This window comes from Xenopus laevis, chromosome 1L, assembly GCF_017654675.1.
Source record: "Xenopus laevis strain J_2021 chromosome 1L, Xenopus_laevis_v10.1, whole genome shotgun sequence".
Taxonomy (NCBI): domain Eukaryota; kingdom Metazoa; phylum Chordata; class Amphibia; order Anura; family Pipidae; genus Xenopus; species Xenopus laevis.
In genome coordinates, this window is record NC_054371.1 from 76763140 (window position 1) to 76782198 (window position 19059).

The 19059-nt window shown below is 39.5% G+C and overlaps 1 protein-coding gene across 1 annotated transcript in view; it reads right to left on the bottom strand.

Annotated features, from left to right (window-relative positions):
- Positions 1–6372: 6372 nt before the first annotated feature.
- Positions 6373–19059, bottom strand: part of gstcd.L (glutathione S-transferase, C-terminal domain containing L homeolog) — a gene marked incomplete at its 5' end in the record, with an annotated part of 69150 nt that continues 56463 nt past the window's right edge. The window contains 2 exon segments of the mRNA NM_001093309.1: positions 6373–6897; positions 10375–10444. Of these exon segments, the coding sequence (NP_001086778.1) occupies positions 6761–6897; positions 10375–10444 (207 nt within the window). The 3' untranslated portion in view covers positions 6373–6760.

Here is a 19059-nt window from a genome sequence, read left to right on the forward strand (position 1 = left end):
TGTGGGTTGAGTTTTTCTCGACCCGCACATCACTAGTGACTTTGGTAAAGGTAATATTTATGAACGCAGTAATAGTTGTAATCATCATAATAGCGCCTTTGGAGAAAAAGGTCATCGTACTTAGTCCAGTCACTGAAATCCATCCTCGGTATACAAGGAGAGTGTCACATTGATTCATTAATGGTCTAGAGGTTGTAGGGTTTGTAGGGAAACAATTGTTCACCTTTAAATTAACTTTTAGTATTATGTACATATTCTGAGACAATTGGTTTTCATTTTTTATTATTTGTGGTTTTTGAGGAATTTAGCGTTTTATTCCACAGCTCTCCAGTTTGTAATTTCAGCAATCAGGTAACTAGGGTCCAAATGACCCTAGCAACCATGCACTGATTTGAATTAGAGACTTTAATATAAATAGGAGAGGGCCTGAATAAAAAGAGTAATAAAAAAAAAGTAAATTCCTATACATTTGTAGCCTTACAGAGCATTTGTTTTTAGATAGGAAATTTAGACCTCTTGCTCTCTACTGACTATCATCAAATTTTAGATGGAAGCAGCATCTGCTGATCCAGAGGGGCTTCAGCTGCCTTATAAGGTCTTACCTTAAACATTTGCCTAAAGAAAATAATTCTAAGCAACTTTCCAATATACAATTATTAAACATTTTCTGTGATTATTTGTAAAAACAATTACTATTGAAAGCAGCATTTACTTAACTGCTGGTTATTACTTTTTAAACAATATTGCAAAAGTCTGAGTTCCCCAGCAAAGACAGGTCTGTTAATCAGCTGTCTTGTCTTACATTGTATCAACAGTCTGAGCCATCAGGGCAGAGAACAGAAAGAAACAGGGACATTGCAATACATACAATCTTATGAAAATGTTTGGGAACCCCTCTTAATTCTTTGGAATTTTGTTTATCATTGGCTGAGCTTTCAAAGTAGCAACTTCCTTTTAATATATAACATGCCTTATGGAAACAGTATTATTTCAGCAGTGACAAAGTGCATTGGATTAACAGAACATATGCAATATGCATCATAACAAAATTAGACAGGTGCATAAATTTGGGCACCCCAACAGAGATATTACATCAATACTTACTTGAGCCTCCTTTTGCAAATGTAACAGCCTCTAGACGCCTCCTATAGCCTTTGATGAGGTCTGGATTCTGGATGGTGGTATTTTTGACCATTTGTCCATACAAAATCTCTCCAGTTCAGTTAAATTTGATGGCTGCCGAGCATGGACAGCTTGCTTCAAATCATCCCATAGATTTTCCATGATATTCAAGTTGGGGAACTGTGACGGCCATTCCAGAATATTGTACTTCTCCCTCTGCATAAATGCCTTTGTAGATTTCAAAGTGTGTTTAGGGTCATTATCTTGTTGGAATATCCAACCCCTGCGTAACTTCAACTTTGTGACTGATGCTTGAACATTATCCTGAAGAATTTGTTGATATTGGGTTGAATTTATCCGACCATCGACTTTAACAAGGGCCCCAGTCGCTTGCATACAACAAGCGACTCTGTTTGTGGCGTGAGTGCAGAAAGGGCTTCTTTCTCATCACCCTATCATACAGATGTTCTTTGTGCAAATTTAGAACAATGTACAGATACATCATCTGCAGCAAGATGTCCTTGCGGGTCCTTGGAGGTGATCTTTGGGTTGTCTGTAACCATTCTCACAATCCTCTGCATATGCTGCTCCTGTATTTTTCTTGGCCTGCTTGACCTGGGTTTTACAGCAACTGTGCCTGTGGCCTTCCATTTCCTGATTACATTCCTTACAGTTGAAACTGACAGTTTAAACCTCTGAGATAGCTTTTTGTAGGCTTCCCCTAAACCATGATACTGAACAATCTTTGTTTTCAGATCTTTTGACAGTTGCTTTTAGGATCCTATGCTGTCACTCTTCAGAGGAGAATCAAACAGAAGCACCACTTGCAATTGGCCACCTTAAATACCTTTTCTCCTGATTGGACACACCTGCCTAAAAGCTAATCCAACCAATTTGGTGTTGCCAGTAATAAGCAGTTACATGCATTCAAATTAGCAAAATTACAAGGGTACCCACATTTAGCACAGGCAGCTTTTCACATTTGATTTAATTACATACAACTGAATACTGCTTCACTAAAAAATCTTTGTTCAGAAAACACCCCAGTACTCAGATGTTCCTGGGAAATTAAAGACATACCACTGTTATCTTTTTTTGTTGAAAGTGGAGTAAATTATTATTGGGGTTCCCAAACTTTTTCATATGACTGTATACTAATTGAATCGATTGAACTGATTGGTGCTAGTGGTATGGCTGAAAAGCTCTTATTGGTTTGATAAAAATCAGCCCATATAGGTTACATTGTAAGTTTTCATGTGAGGTGCTGTGAGATACTTATCCTAAGTATTAACAATACCAAAGGGTTATGGAACAGCCATCTATCATACTATCTATTTTCCGGTAAAAGATTGTAGCAGCGAAAAACCAACAAACACCATCCCACGTTTTTGTTTTAGCCTGAAGAAATATCTAAATATTTGTATTTAATTTATTCATCAGGGTTTCATTACATATTAAAGAACAAGTTTACACGCGCTGCAGTTAATTACAGATAAACACATTAGTGATTGCCAGTCAGCACCATGGCATGTTTTCCAATTGAGACAAATTCCTGGTGGTTGCCCTGCATATATGTGAACTAATCAAGGACCACATGGATAAGTGTACAGCTCTGCAATATATGCTGGCATCCGTGCTGCTATGCTTAGAGTATTCTGATACACATAAAGACTTAGGAGAAAGGCATGCATTGTATTTAATGTAGTTCCATAAATAATCACACAGTAGGGATGTGCGAGTCAGGAAAAACTTAATCCGCATGCGACTCTAACCTGCAAAAAGTTGCCATTGTAGGACTTGCACCCAACCTGTACCTGCATCATCTTGCTCTGTATTCTACTTGTGTGCACACCTCTGGTTCAAAGACAGGGAATCTTCAGGAGCAGTGGAGTAATGTATTCCCCCACCAGTGACCCGCATCAAACCCTAATCCTCAATATTTGGCCAAATTTCAATCCAAACCTGGCCAACCAGTGGTCAACCCACAGGTCGCCACAGATTTCAGGTCAATCCACACATCACTATGAGACACTGCAAGGGAGCTGAAAACCACATATAGAGAGTTATTTATTAAGGCACAATTTTGTTTCAAGTCCGTTTTGACGGCAAAACCCGAGATTTTTTTCGCAATTTATTATGCCACACATTATGTCCGAAACCAAAAATGCTCCATGTAAAATCTGCTGAAATCATGTAAAAGTCAATGGCAGATGTTTTAACTCTCATGAGATGTTCAGAGTTTTTGGAGTTTGATGCTGGTTTCTCCAAAAAACTTAAAGTTTGATGGCAAAAACCCAAAAAACTCGCGGTAAAAAAAGACTCAATTCCCCCCCCCCCAATTTATTATGCCCCAAATTATGTCCGAATCTGAATGTACTCCATCTAAAACCTGCTGAAATCATGTAAAAGTCAATGGCAGATGTCCCCTTAACTACTTGTAGATGTTTTAACCCTCACGAAAAGTTTCAGAATTTTTTGTGGTTTTCGGATGACAATCTGAAACAAGAAATGCTTGTGTGCTCACACATGCAGAGGTCAGCCTAAATACTAGGGATGCACCTTTTGCCCACTAGACTGAATCCACATTTGCATATGCAAATTAGGGGCAGAGAGGGAAATCGTGTGACTTTTTGTCACAAAACAAAGTAAAAAATGCTTCCCTCTTCCCACTCCTAATTTGTGTATGCAAATCAGGATTCAGTTCGGTATTCAGGGCAGGGAGCAGATCTGCTTCTCTCAGCTTGCAAAATACGCAGTCTGAAAACATCCGTAGCCTTCAGCCTGTGTACCCATAGCCTCAATGAAAAGGCAGTAGCCTGAAAGAAGTGACAACAGTTGTCTTAAGACAGACTACTACAGGCCAGTAAGGTCACTATAAGAAAGTCTTGCCAGTTGGCTGACATTTTGTTCTATATTACAACTTGGCTAGGTAACTAATCCATGGTAGTGGATTAAATGGATTAAATATAGGCAAATCAGAAATAGAAAAAAAAATGGTACACATAAAGATTAGTTTGATGCCATTTCAATATAGAACCATATAGCAGATATAGGCTGGAGAATGGCTCTTTAATATGCTTTGGCCTCACACTTGTCTTATTGACCCTGTTTACAGGTCTAGTACTACAGAAGGGCCTCAGTGTTGCTACTATAAATGTTTAGGGTGTATGTTACAGGATGGTTTAGCATCTGAAAGCTTATATCAAATATGAAATCTTATTTAGAATTAGGTTAATTCAGGTTATAAACTAGACAATAATGTGCCTTGACACACTACAGTGCGTCTCTCCACCCATCGCATGACTCACATTGGAGAGCTACCTAGATTGTTGGCTGGATTAAACTACATTTGGCAACAGTGAGGGATATGTACACATATATCACCGTTTTGTGATAGATAGTAAACCTGTAATGTAAGTTAATTTAAACAGTAATCTATCCAAGAAACAAACGCGTATTCTCCATGAAAAGGTAATCTTCTATTTCACACAACTGCAATAAAGACAACACAGCTTGTACATATTATGGCAAAGTCCATATACATATACCATGCACGCAATCACCTACAAGGCTTCTCATGGGAAACAACCTATTTATCATACTTATGAGTAGTCAAGGAATGTAAATGGTTTTATATAATGCACCCTATCATGGAAATGTTTCAATAAAAATATTCCTGTGTACATAGTTACCATTAGGCTAATGCATCTATTATTAAATACAGGTATGGGATCTGCTTTCAGTAATTTAGATCTTCATACCTTAAAGGAGAATTCAACCCTTAACTAAAAAAAACACTACCCCCTACCCTACGTCTCCTTCCACCCCAGCCTAGCTGCTAACCCTAACCTTTTACTTACCCCTCGTTGCAGATTCAGGGATCGCAGTTCATGGCAGCCATCTTCCGGGTCTTCGGTAATCTGAGACTGAGACCAGTGAAGCGGCGCATGTGCAGTTGGAGTAATTTCCCAGTTCACAACAACTGCGCATGTGTTAAAACAGACAGAAAATGTCGGAGCGACAGAAGAAGACACGAAGGCCTGGAAGATGGCTGCCATGAACAGCGATCCCTGAGGGGTAATTAGAAAGTTAGGGGCATTTCCCCAAGGGGGCAGCTAGGATGGGAGGAGGGTCTACGTAGGATAGGGGAGTAGGGTTTTTTTTTAGTTAAGGATTGAATTCTCCTTTAAATCTACTAGAAAACATTAAATAAAACCTATAAGCTGGTTTTGCTTCCAATAAGGATTAATGATATCTTAGTTTGAATTAAGCACAAGATACTGTTTTATTATTACAGAGAAAAAGGATAAAAAAAATTGGATTATATTAATAAATGGAGTCTATGGGGGATGGCCGTTCTGCAATTCAGAGCATTCTGGATAACAGGTTTCCAGATTACGAATCCCATTCCTGTAGTTAGCATCATTGGACTAAATGAATCTCCAAGGCAAAATACAGAGTCAATAAAACCTTGTCATGTGCCTTTAACTTTTACATTAGCTGAATGAGTGACAAATAGATTGTGGTTGCTTGTAGTCCAGGCTATTGAATTTGTGCTCTAACTTGTGAACTTTTTTGGTAGAATCTGCACTGAAAAGAGGCCCAAACTTAACAACAATTCAGGGCAAATATAAAGTCAACCTTAAATTCTTAATGGTTCAATAGGGTAATAATTGTCCAAAATGAGCAGTGACCTCATTTACTTATATAGGCGATAAATTGCACCAGTGCAGTTGCCAGTAGTAGAATAAAAGCAGAGATCTGATTGGTTGCAGTGGGTAACTGTACCGAAGCAATTTAACACTTATATTTGTAAATGAGACCATTGCCTGGTTTCAGTGATGGACTGGGGGGTCCAGCTTCCCCCCCACGCATAACTTATTCTGATTGTGACCATGATTGGACCAGGGAGGGAGATCAGGGGGCAGTGGCCATAGTATGAGCTGGGGAGCATGTCTTGGTCAACGAGGCCCACCATGTTTTTTTCCCTGTGTCAAGCTGGCCCAGTCCAATCCTACCTGTTTGAACAAATTGCCCTACTGTATGAGATTCGTTGGTTTAATATTAGAACAGCCCCCAACAGGGCTGAATGCAGGAGATTTTCTTTTGACTGGGCACAAATACCAGTAATATAAACGTGCAGCATTTAATTCTCACTGCATTTAGACACACGAGTACGTTTTACTTCAGCATCAGCACAGGAACCATGGCTTTAAAGAATCTTAAAGAAAGACATCATGGAAACAGATCCAAAATCATAAAAAAAACAAGTTTAATAATGAATGGTCACATTTGCCAAGCTGTACAGGTTCACATGAGACCTGCTGACCTAGGCTGCATTACTCATACAGAAAATCTTGTGCTTTCCACAATGTATATTCCTGCATAACATAATACTGCATACACTTCAATACATATATGGACATTCTAAAAAGTTAAAGCAAACCAACTTACTGGCTAGGACTTGGCAAGCACCTTGCTTCTTACATTATTTCTATATACAAACCATCCTGCTGGCAAGCTGGAATATTTACATCCACACAATGAAAGTTCTGCAGTCAGGAGGGATATTTCATGTCCTTTCACTTTACATTGGCTTCAGTTTATATATTTCACAACAGATTTAGATAATGGAGGTTTATATAGGAGATCCCACGATCATGTTATTCTTTGGTGAGCAGCTTTCGGGTTCCATAGTGATAACCTGCACTTTGTATTTATTCTGCTCGGCCGCCCAAGCTCGGTCCAGATCGACTAATCCCATGCATTGCTTTCCTGTCATACAAAGAATGTGTTTAAGTTAGGCTCATGTATCAGTTACAGTTTAAAGGAAATGGGCTTCCTTTAAACCCTCATATTTTGAGGGTTTACAGAAAGTTATGCTTATGTGGACAGTAGCCCAAACACAGGCACAAGACACACGTAAGACTGCTGAGTGAGTTCCAAAGACAATTCCACTTCTTTAACACAACTAAAAGCTATATCATAGGATCCCATTGTAGAGTTACCCCCCAAAGAAAGTACCTCCTGCTATAGAACCATATATTTCCATAGGCCATACATAAGTTTCTGTTGAACGTAAAACACTTTTCTATCCAAAATTAACTGCTAATCTCATTTGATCTCCAACTGTGGTATAGCAGAACTGCTTACAACTTGGTGTTTTGGCCCTGAAATTAACTGGATGCTATTTATCATTCTCTTATAATATATATATATATATATATATATATATATATATATATATATATTTCAAAGTAAAACTCCCAAACTTGGCTGCCCTTTTATTAGACACCAGTGGGATCACCTGACTATAGTTGGAGAGGGTGGGAGCTACAACATGGAGCTGGTCACTGCTCTTGTAGAACTATAACAAACAAGGGAAAGTTGTGCTCACCACTAGTTTTTAAAATCATTAGGCGGGGGTGCAATGAGGGTGTGACCACAAAACACATATAGACAAATACAAGATTCCTCTGCACTCAACCCATTATCAATATATTTAAGACAGAGACATTTTGTGCATACTGCTACTGAAAAATGCCTTACCCTTTAAACAAAACAGGGATTGTTTGTCCATATATTGCAATATATTTAAGCTGGCCAACTACGTCAAAGTCATCCCCCGCCTAATGATTTTAAAAACTAGTGGTGAGCACAACTTTCCCTTGTTATATATATATATATATATATATATATGTTTTGGCCCTGAAATTAACTGGATGCTATTTATCATTCTCTTATTATATATATATATATATATTTATATATATATATATATATATATATATATATATATATATATATATATATATATATATATATATATATATGGCCCTGAAGAAAAAATATATATAAATATATATATATACACACATACATATATATATATATATATATATATATATATTCCACCAAGGTGTCGGCACTCACGAAAAATGATGTCAGTATGCCTGGGTGCAGAAACAATAACTTCATCCATAACACTCCAAAGGAATCCGCACTCACAGGTCTTAAGTTAAATTAAAAATATTTATTTAGGACAAATGACTAACGTTTCGGCCTCTCCGAGGCCTTTCTCAAAGTGATCATTTTACAATAAACATGCCTTATATACACACAATCTGGCGGGAAACAATAGTAGCTCTGACGTCTACTGCTCGTCAGAAACAGAGCGACTCCCTTCATGATAGAAACCACAGATTCATTTGTATTTCATTATAGGGTATGTATTACACTTAAATCTAACAGTATATTATTAACTAAAAACAAGTTTAAAACCAATATATCAAGGCACTGTTCCTTTGTAACTATTTTGTAGCAATATGATGACTACTTATGCTCAAGTTTGTAACTCTGTTTCTAGTGTCACTGATTTAACATTCTTTGAGGATGTCAAAAGGTCCTGACTTAAAAGCTACCTGATACATCACTTATGACATACCTACCATACGTAACCCTCAATAATTGTTCCTCCCACTAGCTCTAATATATATATATTTTAACTCTATCATTCCGGTTGTGCTAACATTAACATCATGAGTTCTGCTCAATCAATCTGTCCACTGTGGTGCACTACTCATGTAAATCATGCTTATTATGTCCCATATGCATCCCCTAATGTGACACTACTCAAGTGTACCCCTGTATATATAGGTATGGGATCCATTATCACTAGTTAGGAGTGCTCTACCCTCTTGTATCCACCTGTGCAGGTGTCCAGGTGCTAGACCGGAAGACCCTTGCCTGCTAGCTGGGTCAATTTTTGCATCCAGTGAAAAAAATCCAGTAGCACTCTGGTAGTGTTGCAAAAATCTTCAGTGATTTATTAGCCCATATACAAACACACAAAGGGCAACGTTTCGGGCCCTACTGGACCCTTTATCAAGGCTGGGATCCATTATCCGGAAACCCGTTAGCCAGAAAGTTCCGAAGTACCGAAAGGCTGTCTCCCATAGACTCCATTATAATCAAATCATATGAATTTTTAAAAATGATTTCCTTTTTCTCTTTAATAATAAAACAGTATCTTGCACTTGATCCCAACTAAGATATAATTAATCCTTATTGGAAGCAGAACCAGGCTGTTGGGTTTGATGAATGTTTACATGATTTTCTAGTAGTCTTACGGTGTAAAGATCCAAATTACGGAAAGACGCGTTAACTGGAAAGCCCCAGGTCCTGAGCATTCTGGATAATAGGTCCCATACCTGTATGTGTGTGTGTGTGTATATATATATATATATATATATATATATATATATATATATATATATATATATATATATATATATATATATAGAACAAGAAGGATCAGCACTCACTGTATTGATGTGAAGAAAAGTTTGCGTTTATTTATTTACATCATAATCCGACGTTTCGGTCCCACCTGGGGACCTTTCTCAAGAAAGGTCCCCAGGTGGGACCGAAACGTCGGATTATGATGTAAATAAATAAACGCAAACTTTTCTTCACATCAATACAGTGAGTGCTGATCCTTCTTGTTCTATATATCCTGTATTTGATCGTGCACCACGAACCTATTTAAAGATCGGAGTGCTGGTACTGTGGGACTACATATATATATATATATATATAATCCAGTCGTAGAAAGCACCACACGGGACCGAAATGCGTCCACATGGAGATTGAATACGACTGGATTATATTTTATTTGTTGAGCACCCAGACTGTGCTATTGTGAGTGCCGATTTATGGTGAATATTATATATATATATATATATATATATATATATATATATATATATATATATATAAAAGTAGGAAATAGCGACACTCACAGGTTTTTTAAAGTTGCAAAAAACAAAAAAGATGTTTATTGTGGCTCAACGTTTCGATCCCCCACAGGGATCTTCGTCAGGAGTGTACAAACAAACATTCAGACAACCCATAATGCCCCTGAATTTAAACCCACGTCCCATAAAATGGCGCCAAGACCTGTTGCTAGGCAACCGTGGTTGCACACCGTTTGTAAACGGTGTGCACCTTTAGATTACATATATATATATATATATATATATATATATATATATATATATATATATATATATATATATATACATATATATATATATTGCAACAGAATTGAGGGTATATACTGTAGATGATTCACTTGACAAATTTCCAAATAATTACAAAGTCAAAATCAGGGTGGAATTCTGCTTGAGGAGGCAAACGGTATATAGGTTTGTACAGTGTGAAGCTGAACTAATGTATGCAAGAAACACATACCTATTTGTCTCCGCTCGGCTGGCAGCTGCACAGCGGTCTGATCAGCAAATCGACACAGAATCATGTGCTCCTGTAAAAACAAAATTAAAACATGAACGGGCAGCTATGATATATTATCAGCACAAAGAAAAAAAAAATTATGAATACTTTTCCATGATTCCAGACTGTCTCATACCGTTAAAGATAACAGCTCTCCTTCTTTCTGATCCTGTAATGGTGACAGGCATTGGTGACTCTCCATAAGCTGAGTGTGCTATAGAGCAGGTCCCTCATATACGGGTGTGGGCACTTGTACATGCATTTCCCTGTGCTTGATATTTTCTGAGTTGTGCCATGTGCCAATACCTAAGAGTTTGCATTCAGGGAAGCACACATGGCATGGCACTGGCGCAGCCATTAAACACTGGAACCAAAGTGCTAGCCTATTTAGCCTGTGGCTAGTGATAACAGGTATGGGATCTGTTATCCAGAAAGCTCTGAATTACAGAAAGGCCATCTCCCATAGACTCCATTTTATCCAAATAATGCACATTTTTTCTTTTTCTCTGTAATAATAAAACAGTACCTTGTACTTGATCCAAACTAAGATAAAATTAATCATTATTGGAAGCAAAACCAGCCGATTGGGGTTATTTAATGTTTACATGATTTTGGTAACAGATCCCATACTTTTATTACTGTACAAGTGCTTGCCCAACAGCTCAATAGATTTCTCTGTATGAAAAAGATGAGGTCTTGCATTTGATAACTGATAATATAAAATGGTAATATATTAGCAATATAAAGGGGTGATGATTGTTATAGCACCATTTTGACCATAAGCATTTTCCTATATCAGTTATCTGAACAGACAGGTGTTCTTGCTTGCAGGTGACTGTAGAGATGGCATACATAAACTGCTTTTAAATGGGCAATGGATCTGACATGTCGATAAAAAAGTTACCTGACATATATCACACAACAAACAGTGTGTGTTCTTTCTATATGTTCTTGCTCCTGTTTGATCCATCTCTTCATCCACTTCTAACAAAGCCATTTATATCTGGCTATGCACGTGGAGAGCCACACTCTTTTCCATCCCCCCTTCCCTGATTCAGAGACAGGCACATACATACAAATATGCCCATATGTACATAGCTTGGGACAAAACACATGATGGAAATGAGAAAGAAGCTGCTAATTGCACAAATAATTGCGTTAGATCCATGTGGTGCCATCCTAATGGGTCAGGACAGTGCCAGACTGAAAAAGTGTGATGCTAGTAGCCTGCTAGCTATTTTATATATAAGGGTGGGGAGTACATTAGAAGTCACACATCAGGTCTGAGCTGGGAATCAAAATAAGCCCTGAAAATTCGAATACACAGAGGCCCAAACAGCCCCCCACCGGCCCAATAAATAGTGACTGTCTATGGCATCTTACAGAAGCATTTGGCAGAACCCACAGATGCCTAGTCAGCATCCATCTGCTCCTCAAGTTTTCTAATATTATTTTCTGAACACCATCAAATGTACCATTACGGGATGTAATTCTACAATTGAAATCTAGAATTGTATCAAGGAAATGACATGATGCCTTTGTTTGTACAGTGTTTAGTCCATTCACTGACTGCCAATAGAAACGACCATATAAATTAACTATAGCCACCACACCTCCAAAAGTGAGTAATTTTATTTAGATGCTTTACTTCTAAAGACTTATTAAAGAAAACATCCCAGCTTTTTTTTTTCCTATTATTTCCGAACATTCTTTCCCAGCTTTGATGGGAAAGGGGAATAACAAAACACTTCAAACTGTGTAAATAAATTAAAGCAGGATTTGCCTTAAATAATTAATGGGCAAGAAGACTAAATCTACTTGACCAGCAACAAAGACAATGCCTGGCTAAACCACTGAAAGCTGGGCCTTCTGCCAATTATCCCGGCTAAGTCCATAAATAGGCCTATTAAAAGTGCCACGGATCTCTCTACCTGTACAACAGTTAAGTTACTTTCAGCATTCTTTCCATCCAGCTTATGTAAACCTTAAATGCCCTCCTGACATTTCAACGTGGCTCCTACAGACACAATATTCTGCTCTAGCAGTGAAAGAGGAATGTGCCCAGTCTAAACTATTCCCATAAAAACTAGCCAAGCGCAAGAGCTGCAGAGTGGAGCTGAAGTTTGGCACAAGTTAATGATCTTGCTTAGGTTTTAAGACAAATATTTGAAATTTGTCCTCACAGAGTTCTTTGAAGTTCATGCTGTTTTTATCTCTGTATTGCTAAGACTAAATAAAATTTACATTTTCAGCTATAAAGATATATTGGACTCATTCTTTCTTCCATGACTTCAGGAACAACATTTTCAGCATAGAAAGTTGAAAGTTTTAGACTAAAGGGTAATGTTGTTCCAAAACATAATAGACCTCAAAAACCAGGAACAACCTGCTATGTCTTTTGCACACTGCACTCTACTTAATGCCCTAGGGTGCAGGTCTTTGTGCCCCAGAATGGAAAGCAAAGATCTTCACATCTCCAATGAATACAATGTTGCCTGTGTTCAGGGGCACTGTATTCATAGGGAGGGAGATGGAGGCATTATGAGCTCTTACTGTTGGATGCCCCCTAGCTTGTATGTCATTGAGACATACAAGCAGCTGAAACCCTATAGTTACTGCCTATAGCGGTAGGAGCAAAGTGCAGTCCTTGACAAAAGTTCACCGTAAGTGATCACAAATATGGTTGCCACCCAGCTGGCCGGTAAATAGCCGGCTATGGCCAATACTCCCCTACCCCTTCTGCTGCAGATCCCATCTTATAAACCCAGATCTGTCTCTGCCCCCCTATCTCCCTGCCCAGGCCACCCATTTACCAGCCCAGTCTGCCCATTTCCTTGCCTTCTTTCTGACCCCATCCTTCTTTCTGGCAACCCTAAGTAAAAAGCAGTGCAATTTTAACCCTTTAAGTCAAAATACTTGCATCCAGGGATGAGGCCCGGTATTCAAAGTCTAAAGAAAAGCTATTAAAATAAGATGTAAACATTAAGACCAGGGTAAACACCCTAATAAAGCTCCTCATGAAAAAAGCTGCATAAAAATGTTATAAAAATACTGGTATATATTGGGGCATGTACTAAAAATACTGGAGTATGTTATTCCTTATTGATCTGATTAGTTGTTGAAGCAATTATACTATGTTGTCATAAATATGTGATAAATACAAATACATCAATTAAAGAGAGGAAAATGTCATGATACTCTATTTAGTTGTGGCCCCATGTACTATGTATTCTACATATGTAAGTATTCTTTAACATATAGCCTTATAAAAATGGAACTTGCATATAGACTTTATGCTTCAGGGGGCTGGAATATAAGAAACTGTAGTCTAAGGATGTCAAAACAGTGTATTAACTGTGAGAATGTGACCTAGTGACTTCCTGGAACAACAAGTGAAATGCTTAAGCTGACCAAAGAAGTTCTTTGAATTACTATTAATTAGCCAGAAGTTTACTGACCCCGTGGAGGAATGAAACCTCCCACCCAGCTTAAAGGAATGGAAACAAAGTCTGTTTTGAAAGAATTCTTTTTTTCCAGCTTGGTTTGCTCATTGAGAAGGTCCATTCATATGCATATAATGCAGAGAGTTATTACAGGTATCCTTTATATAATTCTGACGTCTTACAAAGCAAATTACAGAGTATATATATATATATTTTTTTTTAACTGTGTTTTTATTGAAGTACAGTCAGTGGCATATCCTTACATCAGTGTCCTTTGATAGTACACTCAGAGTTTCTGCGGTAGCATATGAAATTATGTAGTGTATAATCATTGGTTTTAAATATCCTTTTTTCAAGGAATTATTGCAATTCTTTTTTCCCTTTTTAACAACAACTATAACCAGAAAAGAAAAGGAAAAACTAAACATGCAGTTTAATTAAGATGTGAAATAAAGTATCGCAATATCAGTTACGGTGTCTGTGTTATTACTAGGAGGGTTCAAGTAGTCCTGGATGGGTTATTTGGGAAGGTAAATCCTCATTTGTGGATGCACACACTCAGAGAAGATGGTGTTAGTTGTAGCCCGAGGAGTCAATTAATCAAATCCAGCCAGGGTGACCATACTTTTTGGTACTTATTATTAATTGCCAATGGTTTCATCACTATTGCAAAGAGAAGTGGCAAGTGGAGACACCCCTGCCTTGTGCCTCTGAACAGCCTAAAGGGAGAGGATATATTTAGGTTAGTCTGTATTGTGGCTTCTGGCTTGTTGTACAGTGCTTGTATCCATCTTATAATGTTTGTGTTGAAACCCAAAGAGCGTAGGGTTGCCCATAGATAAAGGAATTCTACCGAATCAAATGCCTTTTCATTGTTGTCGTGTGTTCTAGATATGTGAGCATAGAGTCATCTTAGGTTGATGTCAGTGGTTCTTCCTGGCACAAAGCCTGATTGGCCAGGTGCTATGGAGGTGTGAGCAATGTGGTGTCATGCCTGAACTAGGCTTGGCATCACAATGTATTAATGAGATTGGTCTATAGGAGGCATAAGTCTTTGTTTGGTTTTGGCAAAACTATTTTTTGTGCTCTATGTGCTGAATCAGGCAGGGGTGACCCCTCTAGGATGCCACTGTAGACAAGATACGAGGTTAGCAAGGCTTGGAATTTCTTGTACCATTCCATGGGAATGCCATCTGGGCCTGGTGTTTTCCAGAGGGGGAAGGATTGTTTAGCATCTAGAACCTCCTCCGCCGTGATTGGATGTTCCAATGCAAAGCTATCTGCAGTTTCTAATGGGGGATTTCTATGGAGTGTAGCCTCGTCCGCTGTAAGTTTAGATTGGTGTAGGGTTGAGTAATATTGACTGATGGTTGTATTGACCTGAGAGAGGGTCAAAAGTAATTGTCACATCTGTTTGTCGTATGATTGGGATAGCTGTGGATTGTGTTTTGTCTCAGCTAAGTTGGGCTAGAAATTGACCACACTTATCTCCCCATTCTAGCATGTTTGCAGTATGGTATAGGGCAGACAAAGTTTTTGTCAGCATTACAGATGGCTTTCTGTAGAAAGTCTATTTTGGCACGGGACTGAGAGTTCAGTTGTTTGATCTGGGATATGTATTCGCCCCTTAAAAAGGCTTTGAGGGCATCCCAAACTACCAGGGGTGACAGGGTGTTGTCATTTATCGTGAGGAATTATTTGATGCTATCTGCTATGGGTTCTTTGAATTTAGAGTGTTTTACCCAATATTGGCTCAGTTGCCATGTTCTATCTTTTGCCTTTGGGCCCAGTTGTAGTTTGACCAGTATGGAGGAATCGTCTGAAATGACCCGTGGGAGTACCTGGGCATCTAAAGTGGCCATTTCTATTTCTGTTGATCCCAATGCGAGGTCAATGTGGGATAAAGTTTTATGACAATAATAAAGATAACCTGGTAAGCGTGGACCAGAGTCCCAATTAGTGATGCAGGAGAAAAAAGTAGGAGCTCATCAGTTCTGTGCCCTTGCAGCTATTGTTGGAGCTGGGTGTAGCAAGTATTGAATAATTAAGTGATCAACAGGTTTTTCCCCCCGAGTGTCATCTTCGCGGGGATCTGGCTTGCCTGGTTTCTAGCCATGCAGCAAATTCCTCTGGGGTAGTGAAGAAGTGGGTCTGGTTCCCATCAGTGGTTCGTAGTTTAGCAGGGAATATCATGGCGTAAGGGAGATTTAAGTTCTTTAGCCATCTGGGTAGATGGAGATCCTGGTATTTCTGTAGGTAATATTGCCCTTTTTCCTGGCTTCTTGTAGGATTTTGTCTCTGTCTTTATAGTTGAGCAGCCGGGCTATCAGCGGGCAGGGAGGTGCCCCTGGTGGTGGGGGTCATCCGGGTATTCTGTGAGCTCTTTCAATGATATAGGGAGGAGAGAAAGTATTTGCGCCAAATCTCTCTTTCGGCCAATGTTTCAAAAATTGTTCTGGTGAGCGGCCCTCTCTCTTTCTCAGGCATTCCCACTATTCTGATATTTTTGAGCGTAGTCTATTTTCTCGATCAAGGCTGTCCAACTAGCGGCCCGCGACCCCCCCTCATGTGGCCCTCCACATCAAAGTCTGCCTGCTGTGTCTGTTTACCATATGTAAAATTTAAAAGGTATCACTACAGAGATTAACTGGCCCCTGCATTGTCTAAACCTCAAATTCCAACTAATCCCTGCATTGTTCACACCTGTGATCCCCCTGCATTATTCACACTTATGACACCTCTATTGTTCACTCCCCTAAAACCCTGTACTGTTCACACCTGAGACCCAGACTGAAACTGCCCACATTGTTCACCTGTTCACACTTTATTCAAAATGCTAATGGAGCACCAGCACTGTGTCACTGTATGTAGTACATATTACTGGTCCTGATTCCTGTCTCCTGCTCTGTTCTGCCTTCCCTATGCTCCCTGTGTGTCATACTTTGGTATTTGTTCTGGGGGTTTGTTAGCATTAGAAAATTATTGTTAGCGGCCCCTAAGGTGTTTAATCATATGCTGGCGTACTGTATTATACACAGGGGAAGAGGAGGCATATGGATTTATGGGTATGTCTTCATATGATTTAGCTTTTTTCACATATGAGTGACATCCTGGCACAAGGTAGTTTGACACCCTAGGCAAGAGCTTCACTCAGTGCCCCCTGTCCTGCATTACCATTTCCCTCCTTACCATGATGGTTTTTAGATAAAGAGAGCAAGAAAGTGCACAACACATTTCATTTATATTACTGCCCCCTGTACCTGTACCAGAAAGCTCAGCAGCCATCCATCATACAGCCCTCCTGCAGCCATCATATTGCCCCCAATCTTTACCTGTGTCAGCAGCAGCCAAAAATAAATCTGATCACATCATATTGCCCCAAAGTATTTATGTACCTGTGCCAGCGCCCAGCCCAGCAGCAACAGCAAACATATGGCCCCCAAATTTGTACCTGGCTGTGCCAGCAGGAAGCTTCACATTTTACAGAAATAGAAAGAATGTCTTCAGTTCAGTGCAACTGTGCAAGGCTGAGAGCAGTGAGAGCGAGCCACACCAAGCAGCCCGCCAGCTCTCTGCCTCTCTCTGTCATCCAACACTTATTGACGTCATTGACGCGTGAATACACATTTCGGTGCACCGCACAGGAGGAGCTATTACTTTCTGGGAAGAGGGAGAAGGGGAAGGAGATGGATTCCACCCAACTGGGTGACCATGATTACAGAAAAAAATGATTAAATAAAGGCTTGAAAAAAAGTGCACCTCTCAATGATGGCGCCCTAGACAGCCGCCTACTCAAGGTCTTGCAGTAACATGGGTGTGGTTTAAAGTGGGTGTGGTCTAAAAACAGGAAGTGGCTAATACTGGCTTCCATTATCGGCCCTCCACCATCCGTTTTGGCCTCCATTTCTGTAAGCCTGTGAGCCATGAATTGAAGCACATTAGGCATAGTTTGAATGGTATCCTCTATGTCACGGACTCTCCTTTCCACCTCGTGTCCACCTCTTTTGTATATCATGATGCATTATCAGCTTTCAGTTCATCCATTTTCTATATTTTAGTGGCATAGTTGGATTATATTAATCATGAGTTCCGAGAGGGTTGGCTGAGGAGCTTCTGTTAGGCCAGGTTTACTTACTGGCTGTGTCTCAGCTGGTGTGTGTTGAGGGTTAATCAAAGGGAACTTCTCAGGAGGGAGAGGGTGACCCATATCAGGGATATGCCCTTTATGTGACATATGTGGGTCCCTAGCATACGTCTCTAGCCGTTTTGCTGCGTTCGTGGCTACTTTCTCCCTTGCTGCCTCCTGGTCTGAATGAGGCGCACTTATGGTGCTGCTGTGGGCACTATCTTGTGTGTGCTCTCTAGGCGGTGGGGACGCACGATTCGCTGTTTGCGACGGTTTTCCTCCTGTTTTCTCTCTGGGTTGTGTGGCATCTCGAGAGGTAAGGGACTTTGTATGTTGGTTGTCAAGGCTCCGGTGCAGGCTCAGGGTATTTGGGCATGGGTCCGGAGCTCCTTACTCTGCCTACGCTCTGCTCGCCATGCCCCCCACAGAGTATATTTAATTACACACATCAGGTCCCTGCCATATTGGAGTAGGGGTCTAATTATAGTCTAATTTTGGGCTTGCATACCAATAGGCCACAAAAACTGGAGATCAAACCCAGGATAGGGTTCTACATAAGCAATGCAGGTAGTGCCCAGATCTGATTTGCACCCGAGATCCCAGGCCTGAAAGGCTGCCATATAAATATTGCAATTCTGGCATGACAGATTTGCTTACAACTTGGTGTTTTGGCCCTAAAATTAAATGACTGCTATTTATCATTCATTGTGATCATATAGTCTGGACAAATCATTTGAAGGGGCTGCACATAGACAGAGGATGATGCAATTCAATATGGAATTGATCGAACTGCATAAAAAAAAAAAAATGTGTGTGTGTGTGTGTGTGTGTGTGTGTGTGTGTGTGTGTGTGTGTGTGTGTGTGTGTGTGTGTGTGTGTGTGTGTGTGTGTGTGTGTGTGTGTGTGTGTGTGTGTGTGTGTGTGTGTGTGTGTGTGTGTGTGTGTGTGTGTGTGTGTGTGTAGTCATATCTTTGTATAAATAAGTCAATTAAATGAGAACAATGTTATAGTTTAATCAGTGGTGTGGTGAAAAAGTTAAAAATACTCTTTTTAAATAATTAAGCTGTTTCTGGCCCA